The sequence below is a fragment of the Gorilla gorilla genome, chromosome 2 (genome assembly GCF_029281585.2).
Source record: "Gorilla gorilla gorilla isolate KB3781 chromosome 2, NHGRI_mGorGor1-v2.1_pri, whole genome shotgun sequence".
In the NCBI taxonomy this organism is placed as follows: domain Eukaryota; kingdom Metazoa; phylum Chordata; class Mammalia; order Primates; family Hominidae; genus Gorilla; species Gorilla gorilla.
In genome coordinates, this window is record NC_086017.1 from 144,882,359 (window position 1) to 144,899,132 (window position 16,774).

The 16,774-nt window shown below is 46.3% G+C and overlaps 1 protein-coding gene across 1 annotated transcript in view; it reads left to right on the top strand.

The window, feature by feature from the left end:
* LOC129532520 (inhibitor of carbonic anhydrase-like) overlaps positions 1–13,791 on the top strand; it is a 33,276-nt gene extending 19,485 nt beyond the window's left edge. The window contains 8 exon segments of the mRNA XM_063703468.1: positions 51–229; positions 1,491–1,666; positions 2,547–2,688; positions 4,838–4,942; positions 5,062–5,070; positions 6,349–6,382; positions 10,125–10,280; positions 13,276–13,791. Coding sequence (XP_063559538.1) covers positions 51–229; positions 1,491–1,666; positions 2,547–2,688; positions 4,838–4,942; positions 5,062–5,070; positions 6,349–6,382; positions 10,125–10,280; positions 13,276–13,535 — 1,061 coding nt within the window. The 3' untranslated portion in view covers positions 13,536–13,791.
* The last annotated feature ends 2,983 nt before the right edge of the window (positions 13,792–16,774 follow it).

Consider the following 16,774-nt stretch of genomic DNA (forward strand, 5'->3'; position numbering starts at 1 on the left):
ATGGCTCATGGCTCTCCTGCGTTAGGCTCACCTGGGCTTTCCCTCCCCAGAGAACCTGGCAAACAAGGCTGACAGGGACCAGTATGAGCTGCTTTGCCTGAACAACACCCGGAAGCTGGTAGTTGGATACAAGGACTGCCATTTGGCCTGGGTCCTTTCTCATACTGTCATGGCCTGAAGTGTGGGTGGCAAGGAGGACTTGATCTGGAAGCTTCTCAACCAGGTCCAGGTATCCCCACCTGCCATCTTCCCCTCTGGCTTAGTGCTCCCTGCTTGGATTTGGAGGGAGGTTAACTTCCTTGCCTTCTTGTCATTATGGAAGTCCTGGTATGTTCAGGGTACAGTGGGAGCCATTGCCACATGTGATCCTCTTCACTGACAAGCCGCTCAGTCTATATGTGTTATATACAGCAGAGGAATAAAACCTCATCTGGAACCACGAACCTGGTGTACTAAAGACTCTCTGCATAAGTTCTTCTTGTCCCATTTAATTATTTTTCATTCTCAACAGGTCCTCAGGATGAGCTCACATGCCCCTCTTCCTCCACAAAGTCCTCCCCTGTCATCCCATGGCATGTGATCCTGCCCTCCTGACAACTCTGCCAACGCTCTCTCCTTAGCACTGGGGGATTCAGAGATGAACTAGGCAAAGACTTGTCTTGAGTCATTCACAGACACAAGTGTGGGAGGCACACGAGTATGGATTCTTACCCGATGGAATTGGACTACCTCATGGACATGGATGGCGTCCTTTGTGGAGGACAAAGGGACTGATTTGCAGGGTGTATCTGGGAAAGTTCCTGGGCCCTGGGGAGTAAGTGTGTGCATCCTAAGGAGGTGGGGGGTGGGAGTTGTCAGGGAGGGCAGCAGGTGACATTTCATGTAGAGTCGCTGCAAAAGCAAACACCAGCCAGCCATTTGAAAGAGCACGTCGGTAGGTGCTGCTGTGAGCTATGTCAGGAGTGGCTTTGGGCCAGTCAACCGGAGTCATAGGCAAAGAGCCCTTTGGTTTTTGGAGGCCAGAAAGGGGAAGGAACCATTTGGTGTCCCACAGCTGGTCCTTCAGTGGCAGGCTTGGCGTGGGGAGAAGAGGAGCTCAGGAAGTCTGATCGCAGCCCATGGTGCTGGATCACCAGCCTCTTCAGGATGGAGACCGCCACAGGTGCTTAGGGTGATCAGATGGCCTGAGGGTGAGGCAGCCTTTGCTGAACTGCCCCATGGGAACACAGAGCCGCAGCCCACAGTGGAAAGGGATGGATCTGGGGGGTGGCCCCTGGCAGTTTCCCTGAGGCCACACCAGGCAGACAAGCTGGGATCTGAGGAGAGCTTTCCCTCACCATGAGCCAGGGATGCTGGGGAGCTTGGCCACCGTCTTCACCCTCAGACACTCATATCTTGCTTTCTGTTTCCCTTGTCTGTTTTGGGGTTTGTTTTACCTTTACCTCTATGCCATCCTCCTTCCTTCACCATCTCTTTTGTCCTTTGAACAGGAACATTTTGGAAAAGACAAGTCGTCAGAATTTCAGCTCTTTGGCTCTCCTCATGAGACAGATCTGCTGTTTACTGATGCTGCCCATGGGTTTTTAATGGTCCCACCTAAGATGGATGCCAAGCTGTACCTGGGATATGAGTATTTTTCCGCGACTCAGGATCCAAAAAGAGGTATGTAAGGTCCCGGGAGGGACCTGGCCAGCTTGGGCAGCAGGGTGGGGTGGGGCCATCATGGGAGGCTTTCCAGGTGCCTGCAAGCTTCACCCAAAGTTTATTGGCCTGCAGAGCCCAAGGGAGCTACTAACTGCATTGGGTTAATGAGGGGGTTTTCTGTGATTAGAAAGGGGCTTTAAAGGCCTTCATATTCTAGAAAACTTGAAGTCATGATGGCCCTGGCTCCTTTTTATTAGGTGGGGTCATCCCACCCAGGGTGAGTCTCTTCGACATGGAGTATAAAAATAGTCCATCTTAAACTGAAGTGGGAACGTGGCCACTACCACCATCCAGAGGTTTCTGGGCTGGCCATCTACTGGATCTCTATGGTTTATTTCTTCCTTCTTTCTTTCTTCTAGCTTTGCCCTCCATTTAGTCAACCAGTAGGTATTTGCATCTACAGAAGGTCAGCCACTGTGTTAGACGTGGGCATATGGTGGTGAGCAAAGACACTGGGTGAGGGGAGAGGAAGCAGGCCCACCCAGAACAGAACTCGTGACTGCCAAGTGGGGCATGCTTCCTGGATGGGGAGCCCAGTCTTGCAAGAGAAAACCCCAGAAGACCCTGAGCTGGGCTGGTGCTCAGAGAGGCCTCCCTGGGGAGGTGATACCTGAGGAGCTGAGGTCAGGAGCAGGGGGAAGCTCTGTCTTCACTGATTGATTTTTCTGAGAAGTGAGTTCCCCATTTCTCCTGGAGGGTGACAGGCAGGAATTAGCAGTGTCATGGGAATGAGACATGTCAGCTCTGCTGCTGCCAGTGAAGGCCTTGTTGGACAGCCACTCTGCAGCGCTAAGCTCCCAGACCTACCTGGGGCTTCCTTTGGATCCCTCCACCCGGCCTAGATGCGGAAGACTCCCCGGGGTGCGGTGGTGCGCAGTGGGCCACCATGAGAGGGCCAAGTGTGATGAGTGGAGTGCTGTGAGTGGTGGTGCCTTGGCGTGCACCATGGAGGAGACCCCAGAGGACTGCATCACTGCCATCACAGTTGGAGGGCCCTGCTTTTAAGGCTGGGCTCAGACACTCAGACACACAGCACTTCTGCCAAATCTGGCATTGAAGATCTCCTTCCCAAATGCCTCTTCCTCAACCTCCAGGATAAGGACACCTGTTGTGTGCTGCCTTCCACCCACCTCACAGGCCCCTCCAGCTCTGGGCAGGGCAGAAACACAGAGCCAATCCAAGAGCTGGACTCCTGGGGGGCTGAGCTCTGGAGTCCAGTTAGCTCAGGGGAGTGTCTTGCCTAGGAGTCCCAGGAAGTAGGGTGACATTCCAGGCTATGGTCAGGGCTACTGTGAATTGTGAAAGCAGATCAACCTTTTCAATCCTTTAATTGTAAGTTTATTTTTTCTGGTTATAAAATATTACAATAAATAAACAAAAATAGGGCTGCAGTGAGCCATGGTCACACCATTGCACTCTAGCCTGGGTGACAGAGCAAGACCCTGTCTCTAAAAAAATCAGAAAGTAAAAATAAAATCATTCACAACTTCATCACTCAGAGATCACGTGATGATGATCTCTGAGTGATGAAATTGTGAATGATTTTATTTATTTTATTTATTATGATCTCTGAGCGATGAAGTTGTGTTGTTATTAACTTTATGAGCAGAACTATTTTTGTGACTAGGAAAAAATAAACATAAATAAAGAATGAAAATTTGACAAACTTAGAAGGCTATGCAACCATTTCATTTTGTTTTGTTTAACTTGAGAAGACCCTCATCTTGGTAAACTTTCCTAGCTCCAATTCCTAAGATTAAGATCTTGATGGTTATGTAGTCTCCTAAATGTGTCAGTTGTAAGGATTAAGTAAATGTCAGTACGTATAACATTGCCTGGCATATAGTTAGCAGTAAGTAAGTGTTAGCTGTTATTATTATTCCAAATCCCAGGGACAGTTGGTATATTTTCTTAAATAATGAAACACTCATTTAAATAATGGCTATGTAATATTCCACCAAGTATGTTGGCCTCCATTTAACCAATTTCTCAGTGTTTATATTTGAGTTATTTCCAAATCCTTTGCTATTATAGACAATGTGGGATTGAAAAATCTTTGTATCTATAAATGCCTATATTTCTGAGTATATCTTTAATATTAATGGTAACTAATTTTTCTGGAGTTACTGTGTGCCAAGCATGTTTATGAGCTCTTAAACTGTATTACTCATTTAGTCTTCATGATAAACCTATGAGGTATACTTTTTACCCAACTTATGGATGAAAAAATGTAAATAGCATAGTATTGAGGGAAACGCGCTTTAGGGTAGACAGATCTTGGAGGCCATCTGGAATAGTGGTTACAAGGAATTAAATTGCCTAGGTTTAAGTCTTAGCGGCTGTTGATTGGACAAATTTAACCTCTCTGCTTTCATTTATAAAAGAGGGGAAATTCTAGTATCTAGCTTATTGAAGTTTGTGAGGAATATATGAGGTAATCACTGTGAAGTGTTTAGAAAGGAGCCTGGCACATAATAAGGCTTGGTAGGTTTTTGCTGCTGTAGTCACTGTTTTTAGATTTCTAGAAGGGTAGTGAAAAGGTCAAAAACAAAGAGCATGTATGTGCATGTTTTTATCTTGGTGACCTTATCTATAAGTATACATTTTTTACTGTATTAGAAAAATTAATTGATAAAAAATAAGTGAATTATTACTGTATTATCTAGAGAAATGAATTATTTATTGAAAATCTTTGTTGTGCCAGGCACTGAGTACAGTGCTAGTGGGATTATGGGAACAGATTTGAACACCATTATCTGGAAGAAACATATCCCATAGAAACAGGTTAAATGCATTTCCTGAGTCTGGCCGTGTTAATCGTTGGGTTGAGTGACTATAGCCACAAAGAAGGGGTGGTGAGGTCATATCCAGGACGCAGCATGGGTCTCATCAGAGGACACAGAGATGTCCAGGGGGCATGACCTGGGTTGGAACTTGTTCCCAGGTCAACAGGCCAAGAGCATGTCCAGTTTTCTAAACCCTGTGTTTACATGGCATAAGCTTTGAGTGATCCACAATTGGTTAATCACAAGGATGTTTACATGAAGCCAGTGAAATGAGAACCTCTGAGGGTCAGAGGCCCAGGAGACAGCTATTGTGCTATTGGTGCTATTGATTTGTTTCTTAACTTCAGAAAGGGGAAGCTGATGCCATGAGCTTGGATGCAGGATTCATCTACATAGCAGGGAAATGTGGTCTGGTGCCTGTCCTGGCAGAGAACTACAGTAAGTGGAGGGGAGTGTCCTTCTCCATTTTTTCTGTCCACAGTTCCCCTGGGCTGTGTGCATAGAAAGATGAGGAAATAACTTAGTTTAGTGTTGAGATAATAACTATTGTTGGAGTGTATGGAGCTAGTAGAAAAAAAAAGTGTCCCTCTCCTGGAGCCAGAAACAATTAAGATATAGACAAAGGAATCAGGCAGAAAGAGATCAAAATAACACCTTTACTTCTGAGATTGTGATACTGGAGTGTGTGATGTAGAGCTGGCACAGGGCTGCAAGTCACCCTTACCTTAAAGTTGCCCACTAGTTCAGGAAAACGGGTCTGATGGCTTATGCCAAGACTAAGGGCAAAGGGAAACACATTTTATCATAGGTGAGAAGACCCAAACAACTCTCTCCCCATTGTCTTCAAGAAAGAAAGAGGGGCTGAGCCACACGTGCTCATGATCCTTCACCCAGATGCACTGGCTGGTTGAGAAGGTGGGGCTGTAAGGTCATGTTCTTTAGTGGGGATCCATCCACATGGAAAAATGAAGCTGGTGTAAAAGAGGGTTTCCCTAATATCATTGATTACACCTCATCTGCTACATTATCTTTCAAAACAAAACGAGTCTGTGAGGTAAATAGTGGTATCTCCATTTTATAGCTGTAAAAACTGAGGCTTAGAAAAGATAAGTGATGGGTCGGGCGCGGTGGCTCACACCTGTAATCCCAGCACTTTGGGACGCTGAGGTGGGTGGATCACGTGAGGTCAGGGGTTCGAGACCAGCCTGGCCAACATGGCGAAACCCTGTCTCTACTAAAAATACAAAAATTAGCGGGGCATGGCAGCAGGTGCCTGTAATCCCAGCTACAGGGAGGCTGAGGCAGGAGAATCGCTTGAACCTGGGAGGCGGAGGTTGCAGTGAGCTGAGATCGTGCCATTGCACTCCAGCCTGGGCAACAACAGCAAAACTCCATCTCAAAAAAAAGGATAAATGATGTTTCCATTGTAGAATAAAGATTGAATCCAGATCTTTCTGACTCCCTGGACTGGGTTCTTTCCCTCCCGTATAGCAAAAATAATGATTGCCTACCACAGTCTAAGACTCTGAAGGGAAGAAAGATATCAGGATGACTTATTACACAGCTAATGCAAAGGGATATGACCTCTCCCTCTCTTCCCCTTCAATGAGCACCTCCACTTTCTTTGCCTGCATCTGCTAGAGTACTGGGGAGATTTTGGGATGGAAACTATCTTCAAATAGGAAAGAGCAGAAGAGGGTAAAATGGGCTTGCAGAACCTTAACCCACTGATACCCAATGATACCTTGCTCATATTATTATTGACTATTGAGATTGAGAAGCTCCTGACTTCGGATGGAGTAATGTGAGGGTTTAATGTCATGTACCTTGATTGCTTTTCTTTTTCTTTTTAGAGCAGTTTAGGTCTAAGTGTGTGAATTTACCCATGGAAGGTGAGTTAGAATCAGTAACACTGGCTCAAAGGTAAAGGCCCATTGTTGGGGAGAGGAAAGCTTAAAAACAAATAAAAATGACCGGAGGTGGAAAAAAATTCACAGTTAATCGTTAAGATGCAAACCTATCCTGGGGTGTAATAATACTACTTGCAGGGTACTTTATAGTTGGCAAAGGACTCCTGTTTGCACTATTCCTGTTCCCTCTTCTCAGCAACCCTGGAGTATGTGGGCATTGTTGTCTCATGTTATGGAGCTGGAGTCTGAGACTCAGGGACTGTGTGACTTGCCCAGGGCCACACTGCCAGGAGGCGGCTGCACCTGGGTTTCAGAAGAGGAGGAATGGCTGGAAACCCCAGGCCCTTCCTGGCACCACGCGCCTGAGCACATGCCGCCTGCCCATCTCTGTGTGAAGGTCCACACTGGGGCCCATTCCTGGCATTTCTGGGCTAAGTAGAGACCTCACGAGAGAAGGAGATTCATAGATGCTGATAATGAAGGTGAGGAGGAAAATAAAATCCACCTTTCAGCTTTTAGCCAGCTGGAGCTTGATGGCAGGGGAGTTGATCAGTCTTTAGAGTAGAAGACCACCACTAGGGGGCAAGTTCCTCCGTTTTGTGCCTCCAGATAAGCAGAGAGGGTCTGTCTCTAGTACCTACTCCTGGAAAATGGATAAAGCAGTGATTCTCAGGTGTGGTCTCTGGACCAGCAGCATCAGCATCCCTTGGGAGTTTGTTGGGAACAAAAATTCTGGGGCTCCATCCTAGTTCTGAGTCAGAAGCTCTGAGGCTGGGGCTAGCATCTATGTTTTAACAAATTTAATGCACATTATGGTTTGAAAACTGCTGTGATAGAGAATCCTGAGGTGAAAACCAAGTGCATACTTGGGTTTAGAGTTTCTTCTGAGGCAGAAGGGCTGGGGAAGTTGAGGGATTTGGAGCATCACAGCACAAGGAGCTGTGGTCTCTGTCCCCTGCTGAGCACTGGGTCATAGGACCCTGCATGGCCCACCCTGCACAAAGGCCACTGGAGTGCAAAGTTGAGGCATCATTTCCCTGCTCACCTGCAGCAGCTCCCCTTCCTGTGTGGCAGGACCCCAGCCCGGGGATATGCTGTACCTCATCCCTCTCTGCTGTCATGTCTAAGAAGCCTTCTTTAAATTGTGTCTTCATCCCTAATCCTGAAGTCCAGCAAACAATCTTCTATCTGCTATGTATTCTATTCTGATCATTTATAATCAGAAACAACCCTAGCTGCTTCAAGAGTAGTTGACATATTCAGAAACTGCAATGATACACAAATGTAGATCAGCAAGCATGCTTAGGGGATGGTTTAGTCACCAGCAGAGTGACTGACTGTGATGGAGAAGGTGCCATCTGAGTAGAGAGGGGGAGAGTTAACCTCAGAGTCACACACACACACACACACACACACACACACACACACGCATGCATGGAAAGATGGATGACAATAATGAATGCCATAGGTACAGAAATAGTGGCATTGAAGGAAGGTACTATGACAGCATTTGGCTACCAGACTGGTGTCATGGACCGCAATGTGGTAGGCAAGGGCTTGCCATGGCCTCAGGAGAACCTGCTTCACTGGGAGAGGCCTCCAGTCCTGCTTCTGCACTACTGCTGGAAAGCCACCTCCCTAACCTGCTCTTCCCATTCCTGATTTGCCTATGCTCATATCTGCACCTCTGATCCCCATCAGTCACTCCAGGAGGGATTCCACTGCCACCATTTAACTGAAGAAAAATTTAGGCTCCTAGATGATAAGGACGTGTCTGAGGTCACCTAAGAAGGACAAGACAGACCTTCCACCTGCCGTGTTGACTCCCAACTTCTCCAAGTTTGAATTTGTGGAGACCTGATCTACAACACAGAGAAAAGGTGTGTACGTGGGGAAAGCAGGGAGTGGTGAGCCACATTATCTTCTAATTCTAAGAATTTATGATTCAAATCTTATGATTCTTTTCAGTTTGCAGTTCAACCTTACTCAACAAGCACAATTCAGTTATATAGTATTGGCACTGGAATAAATGAAATATTCATGATATTCTCATTAGAATCAGGAGCAAGGCAAGAATGCCCACTCCCGCCAAAGACATTCAGCATTATATTGGAAGTAAATGCAGTAAGATAAGAAAAAGAGTTGGGTTTTTAAATATTGGGAAAGAGAAAAGAGATTAAATTGTCATTATTAGAAAATATTATTGTAAACCTAGAAAATCAGAGACTTAACATTAAAAAATAACTCATTAAAGCTTTCTTTTGAACTTATATTCAACAGAAAAACTTAAACAAGTGCATACTCATAATTACAAACATTTATAGAAATAAATGGGTTTTAATAGGGGAAAATGGGCCACAATAAAAATACCTACTAGTATAGATATGATACATCCATATATAATAAGATATAACTTAGATTCAGCCAAATAAAAGAATGATGTAGCCATATCTATCACTACTGAATCAAAGAAGTGTCCACAATATATTATTGAGGAGGAATAAAGCAACTCACAGAAAATAATGCAGCAAGACTCCGTCTCAAAAAAAGAGAAAATAATACATAGCAAGATTCTATTGAAAAAGTACAGTGTATGTAAATATATGTGGGTGCATGTATGTAGACATAGCTAGGGAGCAGTAGTGTTAGTCTGTTTGGCTCAGTTCCTAATAATGGTAGCTATTGGGAGGGTCCTCTACTAGAGTAACATGAGGGGTTCAAGATATTCCCTCTCCCCAGGGAGAGTGACAGGCAGGGGCTAGCAGCAGTAGCTCTAAAATATATTTTCAGAGTGCCCTGGAGGTCTGATAATAGTATCTTGGCACCCCTTCCACTAATATATATATGTAAATATGTGTGTGCAAACATATATATATAATTTATAATGTATGTTTTATAAATATGTATACTTATATGTATATATGTATAAATACATAGTATATAAGTAAATACTATATGTATATATTTAAATGTATAAGTTTTTTTTTTTTTTTCCGAAAGAGCAACTTGCTGCCAGCAAAGTCTTCTCTGAGATGGTCTTGCTGTCTGCTTGAAAGGACAGACAGAGTCCATCACTGAGGGGTCAGTAAAGAAATGAAGCACTATTTTAAGCAGGAAGGGACTTAATACAGGGAATTAAATGTTAACAAAAAGTGGACACTAAGTTCCTGGAATGACTCCCACCCATAGTGAAAGAGAGCTGACTCCCTAGGAGACCTACTACCTGTAAGACCTCTACTAGTACAGTGATTTCAAGACACATCCTGTAGCTGTGACCAAGGGATAGGAAGCCAGAACTGATAGTGGCTGTTGCTGCTGCATTTGCTGTAATAGCTTCTAATCCTCTAGGATGGAGAAGGGATACTAGAGATCTGGACAGAAAAACCTAACATCTCCAAGAATTTATTTCCTAGCAGAAAAGAGGTGAGGGGGAAGGCAAAGACCTCTATGTGACTTCCACCTTCCAAATTTCACACATCCTAATTTACACTAAGAACACAGCTGCAAGGAAACATTGGAAGTGTAGTTTCCATATTTCCAGCCAGAAGGGGGACAGGATGGAAATGGAGAATACCAGCTCCAGCATAGCCACCATATGGAGATGGCATTTAATGGCCCGGTGCAGGAGGGCTGGCCAGATCTCACTGGATCGTACATTCTTCCTCCTCCTTCCCCTTCTCTCCCCGAAAAAGAAGAAATTGCATCTTGGTATTTCAATTTCTAGGCTATTATGTCATGGCTGTGGTTAAGAAATCAGATGCTGATGTCACCTGGAACTCTCTTTGAGGCAAGAAGTCCTGCCACACTGCAGTTGGCACTTCTGCAAGCTGGAACATCCCCATGGGCTTAATATACAATCAAACCGGGTCCTGTAAATGTTGTGAGTATGTTCTGGGAGGTGCTGTGGCCGTTCATTCCCTGTGCCTGTGCCTGGGTAAAGGAGAAATTCAGTTTGATGAATGGCAGAAAATGCCATAAATGGGTGGTGGGCTTAAGAGCTTGACAGAAATTGTGGGCGAGCCTCACATCTCCTTGAGCAGGTCCTCCTCCTTCTCATCCTTTTGCTTCTGAGGGAAATATCTTGGCCCAAAGGGCAGATCTCAGGGAAATAGCTCTATTTTTGATGTCTCACAAATGGCTCAGGGAACAAGCCTGGGTTCGCAAAACAAGACCGGGCTGGATGCGTTGGTGCGCACGAGTGTGTTGTTTTCACATATAAACCGAAATGGCTGCCTTCTTAATTGGAAACCTTCCACCAGTAAGTCCTGGAGTGCTGTTTTTCATGTTCATCCTCATCTTTCCCATCCAAGTACTAGCAAGGCCTGACCCTGCTTAGCTTCCGAGATCAGACAAGATCAGGTGCATTCAGGGTGGTATGGCCGTAGACCATCCTCATCTCTCTTAGATGCATTCATCATTTCAGCTATGCTCATGCCACCACCTAAGATGCTTCTGCTCCTCTGCTTTCCCCAACTCTCTGAAAATCCCAGCCCTGACTGAACCCTATTACCTGCTCTCTTTTTTACCTGAGCAGCTGAACGTGGCTGGAGAGCGTCACAGCGCAGCAGAGCAGTTTGTGTCACTGGAATGCTTCAGGCACTGTCGTTGGTTTGCCCCCAACATTTACAAGTGCCCCCACCACTTCTCTGCTCCACATGCCACATTTCCTGGTGATTCTCCTAATGTCCTAATTGTCCACACACCTCAAACCCACACCATCTACCACCTTTCTTAGCAGACCATTTCACCTGCACCTGCAGGAGACAAAGAAACCATCAGAGAAGTTTCCCTTAACATCCCCCTGCCAAAACTGCGGGCCTCCTGGGGGCTGCACCTCCCCACCTCCTCCCTCCCCAGCCAATCCCTCTACCTGCACTTGGGTGCGGGTCACTCCCATGTTCCCTTCCATGGTCTCAACCCTCAGTTGTTACTTCTCCTTCTGGTGTGTCCAACAATTTCTCTCAACATGTGAACACACCGAATGTTTTCCATCTTTAAAATTGTCCCCCGCCCCACAACATTCTCCTGCAGCTCCTGCCTTCCTTCCCTCCTCCTCTTTAAGGCCAGAGTGATCAAAATGTTGTTGGAACCACTCCCCTTCCACTCACTCCTCAACTCCCTGCCGCCTGGCTCCTCTGCATCGCTCCGAAGGAAGGATTCTGGTCAAACCACCAGTGGCCTCCATACTGCTCAGTTGGAACGATGTGCTTCTGTTGCTTCCCCCATGACCTCTCAGCAGCATTTCCTCATTTCGCCCTAAAATAATATCTCCTGGCTTTTATGAAAACACACTGGTTTGTTTTTCTTCTACTCTCACAAGGTCCCCATTTCCCAATCTAGTTAAGAAACGTTTGCGTTGCTAAATGAAACTCTTTTTCCCAATCTCAATGGAATCCCCAAGCACTCACATCCATGCCCACAGCCTCGATTGCCATCCAAAGGGGTGTTACACATACAAAGCTAGGCACATGATAAGCACTAGGTAAATGCTTTTTATGTATCTCTGTGTTGATAATTGTCAACACAGATCTCTCAACACAGATCCCCAACACAGATCTCTCCTTAGCCTCCAGACATGTAGGTATTGAACTGCCTATTTGACATCTCTAGATGGATATCTCAAAAGCACACTAAGCTCATCCTGTTCAAAACTGAATGCACCATCCCCGCCCAGCCTGGTCCTTTTCCAGAACTACCTGGTGTGGTGGAGGATCCTACAGTCCATCCCCTTGTGCCCGCTGGAAGCCTCATCCTCCACATAGCCATCTATCTCCAGGGGTGCCGATCTCTCCTCCTTCCACTCATCTCCCTCCCCTTTGTGCTCCTCTAGCCCCAGCTGCCCTCATTTCCCCTGAACTTCTCCAGGAGCCTGCCACCTGAACTCCACATCCGCTCTGGTTTCCATCCACCCTGTTGCCAGGCCAATCTTTGCAAAGTGCAGATATGACCATATCCAGCTTACTGCCCCTGGCCCAGCATTGTCTAAAACCCTTCAGAGACTTCTCATCTCTCTAACGATAAAGAACAAAACTAATGACAGTAAAAGGGTCTGGACCCTGCCCCCCACTGCACTCACCACCATTTTCTTGGTGGTTTAGTCCTGAAGGCCTCCATGAGGCTCTCTGTGCCGTGCCTCCACCCCACCCCAACACAGGCCTGTGCAGATGCTGGTCCCCTGTCTGGAGGGCTCTTCCCCTCCACCCTTCACTTGGGTAACTCCTACTCACTCTTCATGTCTCGGCTTAAACCTTCTCCCTGACCCCTAGGGCTGCAAGGGGCTCTTTTATTGTAGCTTCATGGAACCCTATAATTTTTTCCCAGAGCAAAGAGGGAAACATGAATTTACTGGTGTGGTTACTTGAGTTCTGACTATCGCCCTACAGGCTGCAAGTTTTCAAGAGGGCAGAGCCTGTGTCTGATTTCCTCATGGTGGTGCCCTGGAGCCCAGCACAGGGCTTGGCAGCTGTGCCTCTCTAGACTCTTCCTGGACTTGAAGCTGTGATAGCACACCTTGTGAAAAAGGGCAATGGCAGCAGAGCCCAGAAAACATGTGCTCCGGGTTCCGCGAGCCAGGACTTCTCTTTTGTCCCCTCACTGTTAAACTCTGTGTCCATCTTTCGATGCCACTGCCCTGTGCTGGGATGGAGTAGACCCCTGTGAGCTCACAGACCCTTGATCCAACTTGAGTCAGTTCCCCTTTACTTAGCTCCACCTGGAACCTTTTTTTTTTAATTCCATAAAGTCTTGCTTTTAATAATATGTTACAAATAACTGAATGTGTCTTTATCAGGCAATTTTGGGGACAGAATCTGAGGCTTTCTTGCTAACACAGGCAGGGAGGGCTGATCCTGACCTCTGGTTGTCCTTTCTCGCAGATGATTTCTTCAGTCGCAGTTGTGCCCCTGGGTCTAATTCGGATTCCCCTCTCTGTGCTCTGTGTGGTGGCAGGTGCAATCCTGCCCACACATGGGCTTACAACAGCCAGGAGAGATACTACGGCTCCAGTGGGGCTTTCAGGCAAGTAGTGTCTGTGCACCACCTTTATCTTTGCACCAAGCCAGTACATTTCTTGTCCTGTCACTTCTTCCATCATCCCAGCATCTGGCTGCTGCATTTGGAAGGAGCCAGAATCTAGGAAACAGAACTACTGCAAACTTTGAATGGCTCCAATGACTCAAGTCCAGCTCTTCTCTAGGGCACTCTCCTGCACACCCAGATGATTTAGGGCACCTTAGGGCACCTAGGGAGAAGCAAGAATGATGGCGGCAGAGTCACAACTCTAGTTCTACTTTTGCCACTTTCTTCTGTGTGACTGTGGACAAGTCAAGAATGCATCAGAGCCTTGGTTTAAAATCACAGGGGGGACACCAGACACCTCACTTCTTACACTTGGCTGGTAAGTATATTTTAAAAATAGATATTCCTGGGCTCCTCCATCCATTCAAGAAATATTTATTGAGCACCTAATAGGTATTGTTCTAATTAGAGGTGTTACAGCAGTTAAGCTGTTACCAACCATGGGTTCTTGGGCTCTCAATGCAATAGAAATTGTCATAAGGCCAAGATGGTTTTCCCAGACAAGGCTTTGTTGGAGCTTATGCCCAGGAATATGGGAGGCAACACAAGAGAGAGAGAATTTTCTGGCTGGCTCCCCAGAGGGTGTTGAAAAGGAAGTTGTAAAGGGGCCGCGGTGAGAAAGGAGTGATGTCTAGGAATGTAGAGGCAGGGAACTTTTAGCACCTCCACAGTTTGATGACATGCTTCTTCATGCATCGCATGTCTTATAAGCATGTTACATCTCCACCCCTGGGTGTGATTTTTAGTATTATAATGAAGCTAAAGTTAAGGATCAGTCATTCTCCTGGCCTTGCATGCATGTGGGAGATAGTAAGATTTATGGTGGGAGCTGCTGCTTTTAGCTTCCTCAGGGTCCGGCAGTCAGCAGGTATGGCTCCTTGAGCAAGGTTTATGTTGCAAGGTCTGGAGGGGCTGGTTGGGGTCCCTGCCACCCATGGGGCCTCCCCTCTACCAGTTTGCAGTGAGGTCCTTGGTGGGGTATGGGGGGTACCAAGTCCTGTCCCTCTTCTGTCTCAAAGCCACACATAATACCTGTCCCTCCCCTGCTCCCAGTCTTCTGGGGAAAGTAGGACAACAGCACATAAATAAAGGGCAGGATACTTTCCAACTGTAAGTGCTACTGAGGAACCAAGGGAGGTGATGCAGCAGCAACCAGTTTTAGAAATTTCAGAAAAGGTGGTCAGGGCAGGCCTCAGCAGGCAGAGGGGTCATGTGGGAATCAGGCCTGAGAAAACCTGGAGGAAGAGCAACCTAGGATGAAGGAACAGCAAGCACAAAGGCATGGGGGCAGGGCAAGTCATGCTGTGTGGAGGCCAGAGAAGAAGGTCTGTGGATGAGGGCACAGAGAGAGAGGCACTGGCTGTCTCGGAGCCCTGTTGGCCTGGCTAAGGACATAGATTTAACTCTAGGTATTGTGGGCAGTGCTGGACCTTTGAGGAAGCAGGGCAGTGATGTGTGAATGAGTTATGTGAACAATGTATGAGGCTCTAGAGAGTTCTCTTTTATTCATAGACACCAGGGTATTCCACTACCAGACTACTTTGTCCTGCCCTCTCCAAAGTTTTCTCTCTTTCATAAGCCATGCATAAATTACATATTTTCACAGATCTACAACAACATATACTATTATTACATTAAATCTGGATGAAATTGCTTAATTTTTCTTTACATCAGAAGGTGCATTGATGTTAGGCTTGATGGTCTGTCTAGAACCACAACTTCTTCCAAAATGAACATACACATAAAAAGCAGTCTTAGCTTCAAACCTCTCATTCTCTCCATCTGCTACCTGTCTTTTCACTTCCTTGAGTTGTTTTTTTTTTTTTTTTGATGGAGTCTTGCTCTGTCACCTGGGCTGGAGTGTGGTGGTGTGATCTCGGCTCAATGAAACCTCCGCCTCCTGGGTTGAAGCAGTTTTCCTGCCTCAGCCTCCTGAGTAGCTGGGATTACAGGTGCCCACCACCACACCCAGCTAATTTTTGTATTTTGAGTAGAGACAGGGTTTCACCATGTTGGCCAGGCTGGTCTTGAACTCCTGACCTCAGGTGATCCACCCGCCTCGGCCTCCCAAAGTGCTGGGATTACAGGTGTGAGCCACCACACCCAGCCCTTTAAGTTTCTTGACTCCTCTAGCCATTCACTCCTGCTGACCTGTGGTCTATCGATCCCGCACCTTTCCCCGTGGTCTTTTTTTCCGTCCTTTCTGAGCATACATTTCACAATCAACTGTGCCTGCACTTCCAGCCTGGCTGGTTTCCCTTTAAGTGATGAGGACCTTGTTAAATGAGCCATGTATCTCTAGTCCTCCCACTACCCCATTTCTCCTAGAAGACAATTCCATACTTTCTCCTCTCCTTAAGCCTCCAACACTTCTTCCCCCACTTTTCGTACCTTTGTTTCCTATTTCTCCTAAGAAAAGAAATCGAAAGATAAATTCTGCAACACCCTGCTGCCATATCTACCCACATGCCAGCATCTGTGGCCCTAGTCACTGCCTTCCCTCCTCTTACTGGGGTGACCTGGCTGTCTCCTCGCTAAGTCCTGTCCTGCACCGGTTCAGGATTGTTGCCCTGGCAGTTCTCCCTTTTTCTGTGGCAGCATCAAATCTTCTTCTCTACTAGATCACTTCCATCCGCATACAAAACATGCTGCTATGTTTTTCCATCTTAAACACAAATAACTAAGTAAAACCTCTCCACCTCACTTTCCTCTCCCATTTCTCCTCTTCTTTTTACAACAAAATTCCTTGAAAGAGTTAAATATCTTTGCTAACTCAAATTTCTCCCCTTTAAATCTCCCCAGGACCCAGTTTAAGAATCTGTTCAGGCCCCAAACCGCCAACATGGAGTTGGTTTTATTATTGTTTTTCAATGATCTACAGAAAATATACCTCTTTATTGTCAGAGTATGGGCAGACTACTCCCACCACTCCAACCCCCTTGGTACACCACCGACCACTGTGGAGATGAAACTATACCAGTGATCTCTGTTGCTAAATTGAAAGGCCAGTTCTTGGTCCTTGTGTTGTTGCAGGATTTTTAAGGAATCAGCTTACACACTCTTTAATTTCTTTTAATTCCTGTTCCAGTGTTAATTGATCTACCAGCATCACTGGCAGCCCCCATCACTTCCTCCTCTTGGATTTCTTCCTTGGCTTCTGGAATACCACACTCTCTTGGATTCTCCCTTCCCCCTCCTGACACTGCACCTCAGTCTCTTTTGCTGGTTCTGTGCACTTCCCCAGGCTCTACATCCTGGCATGACTCAGGGCTCTGTACTTGGAGTTCTTCTCTCTGC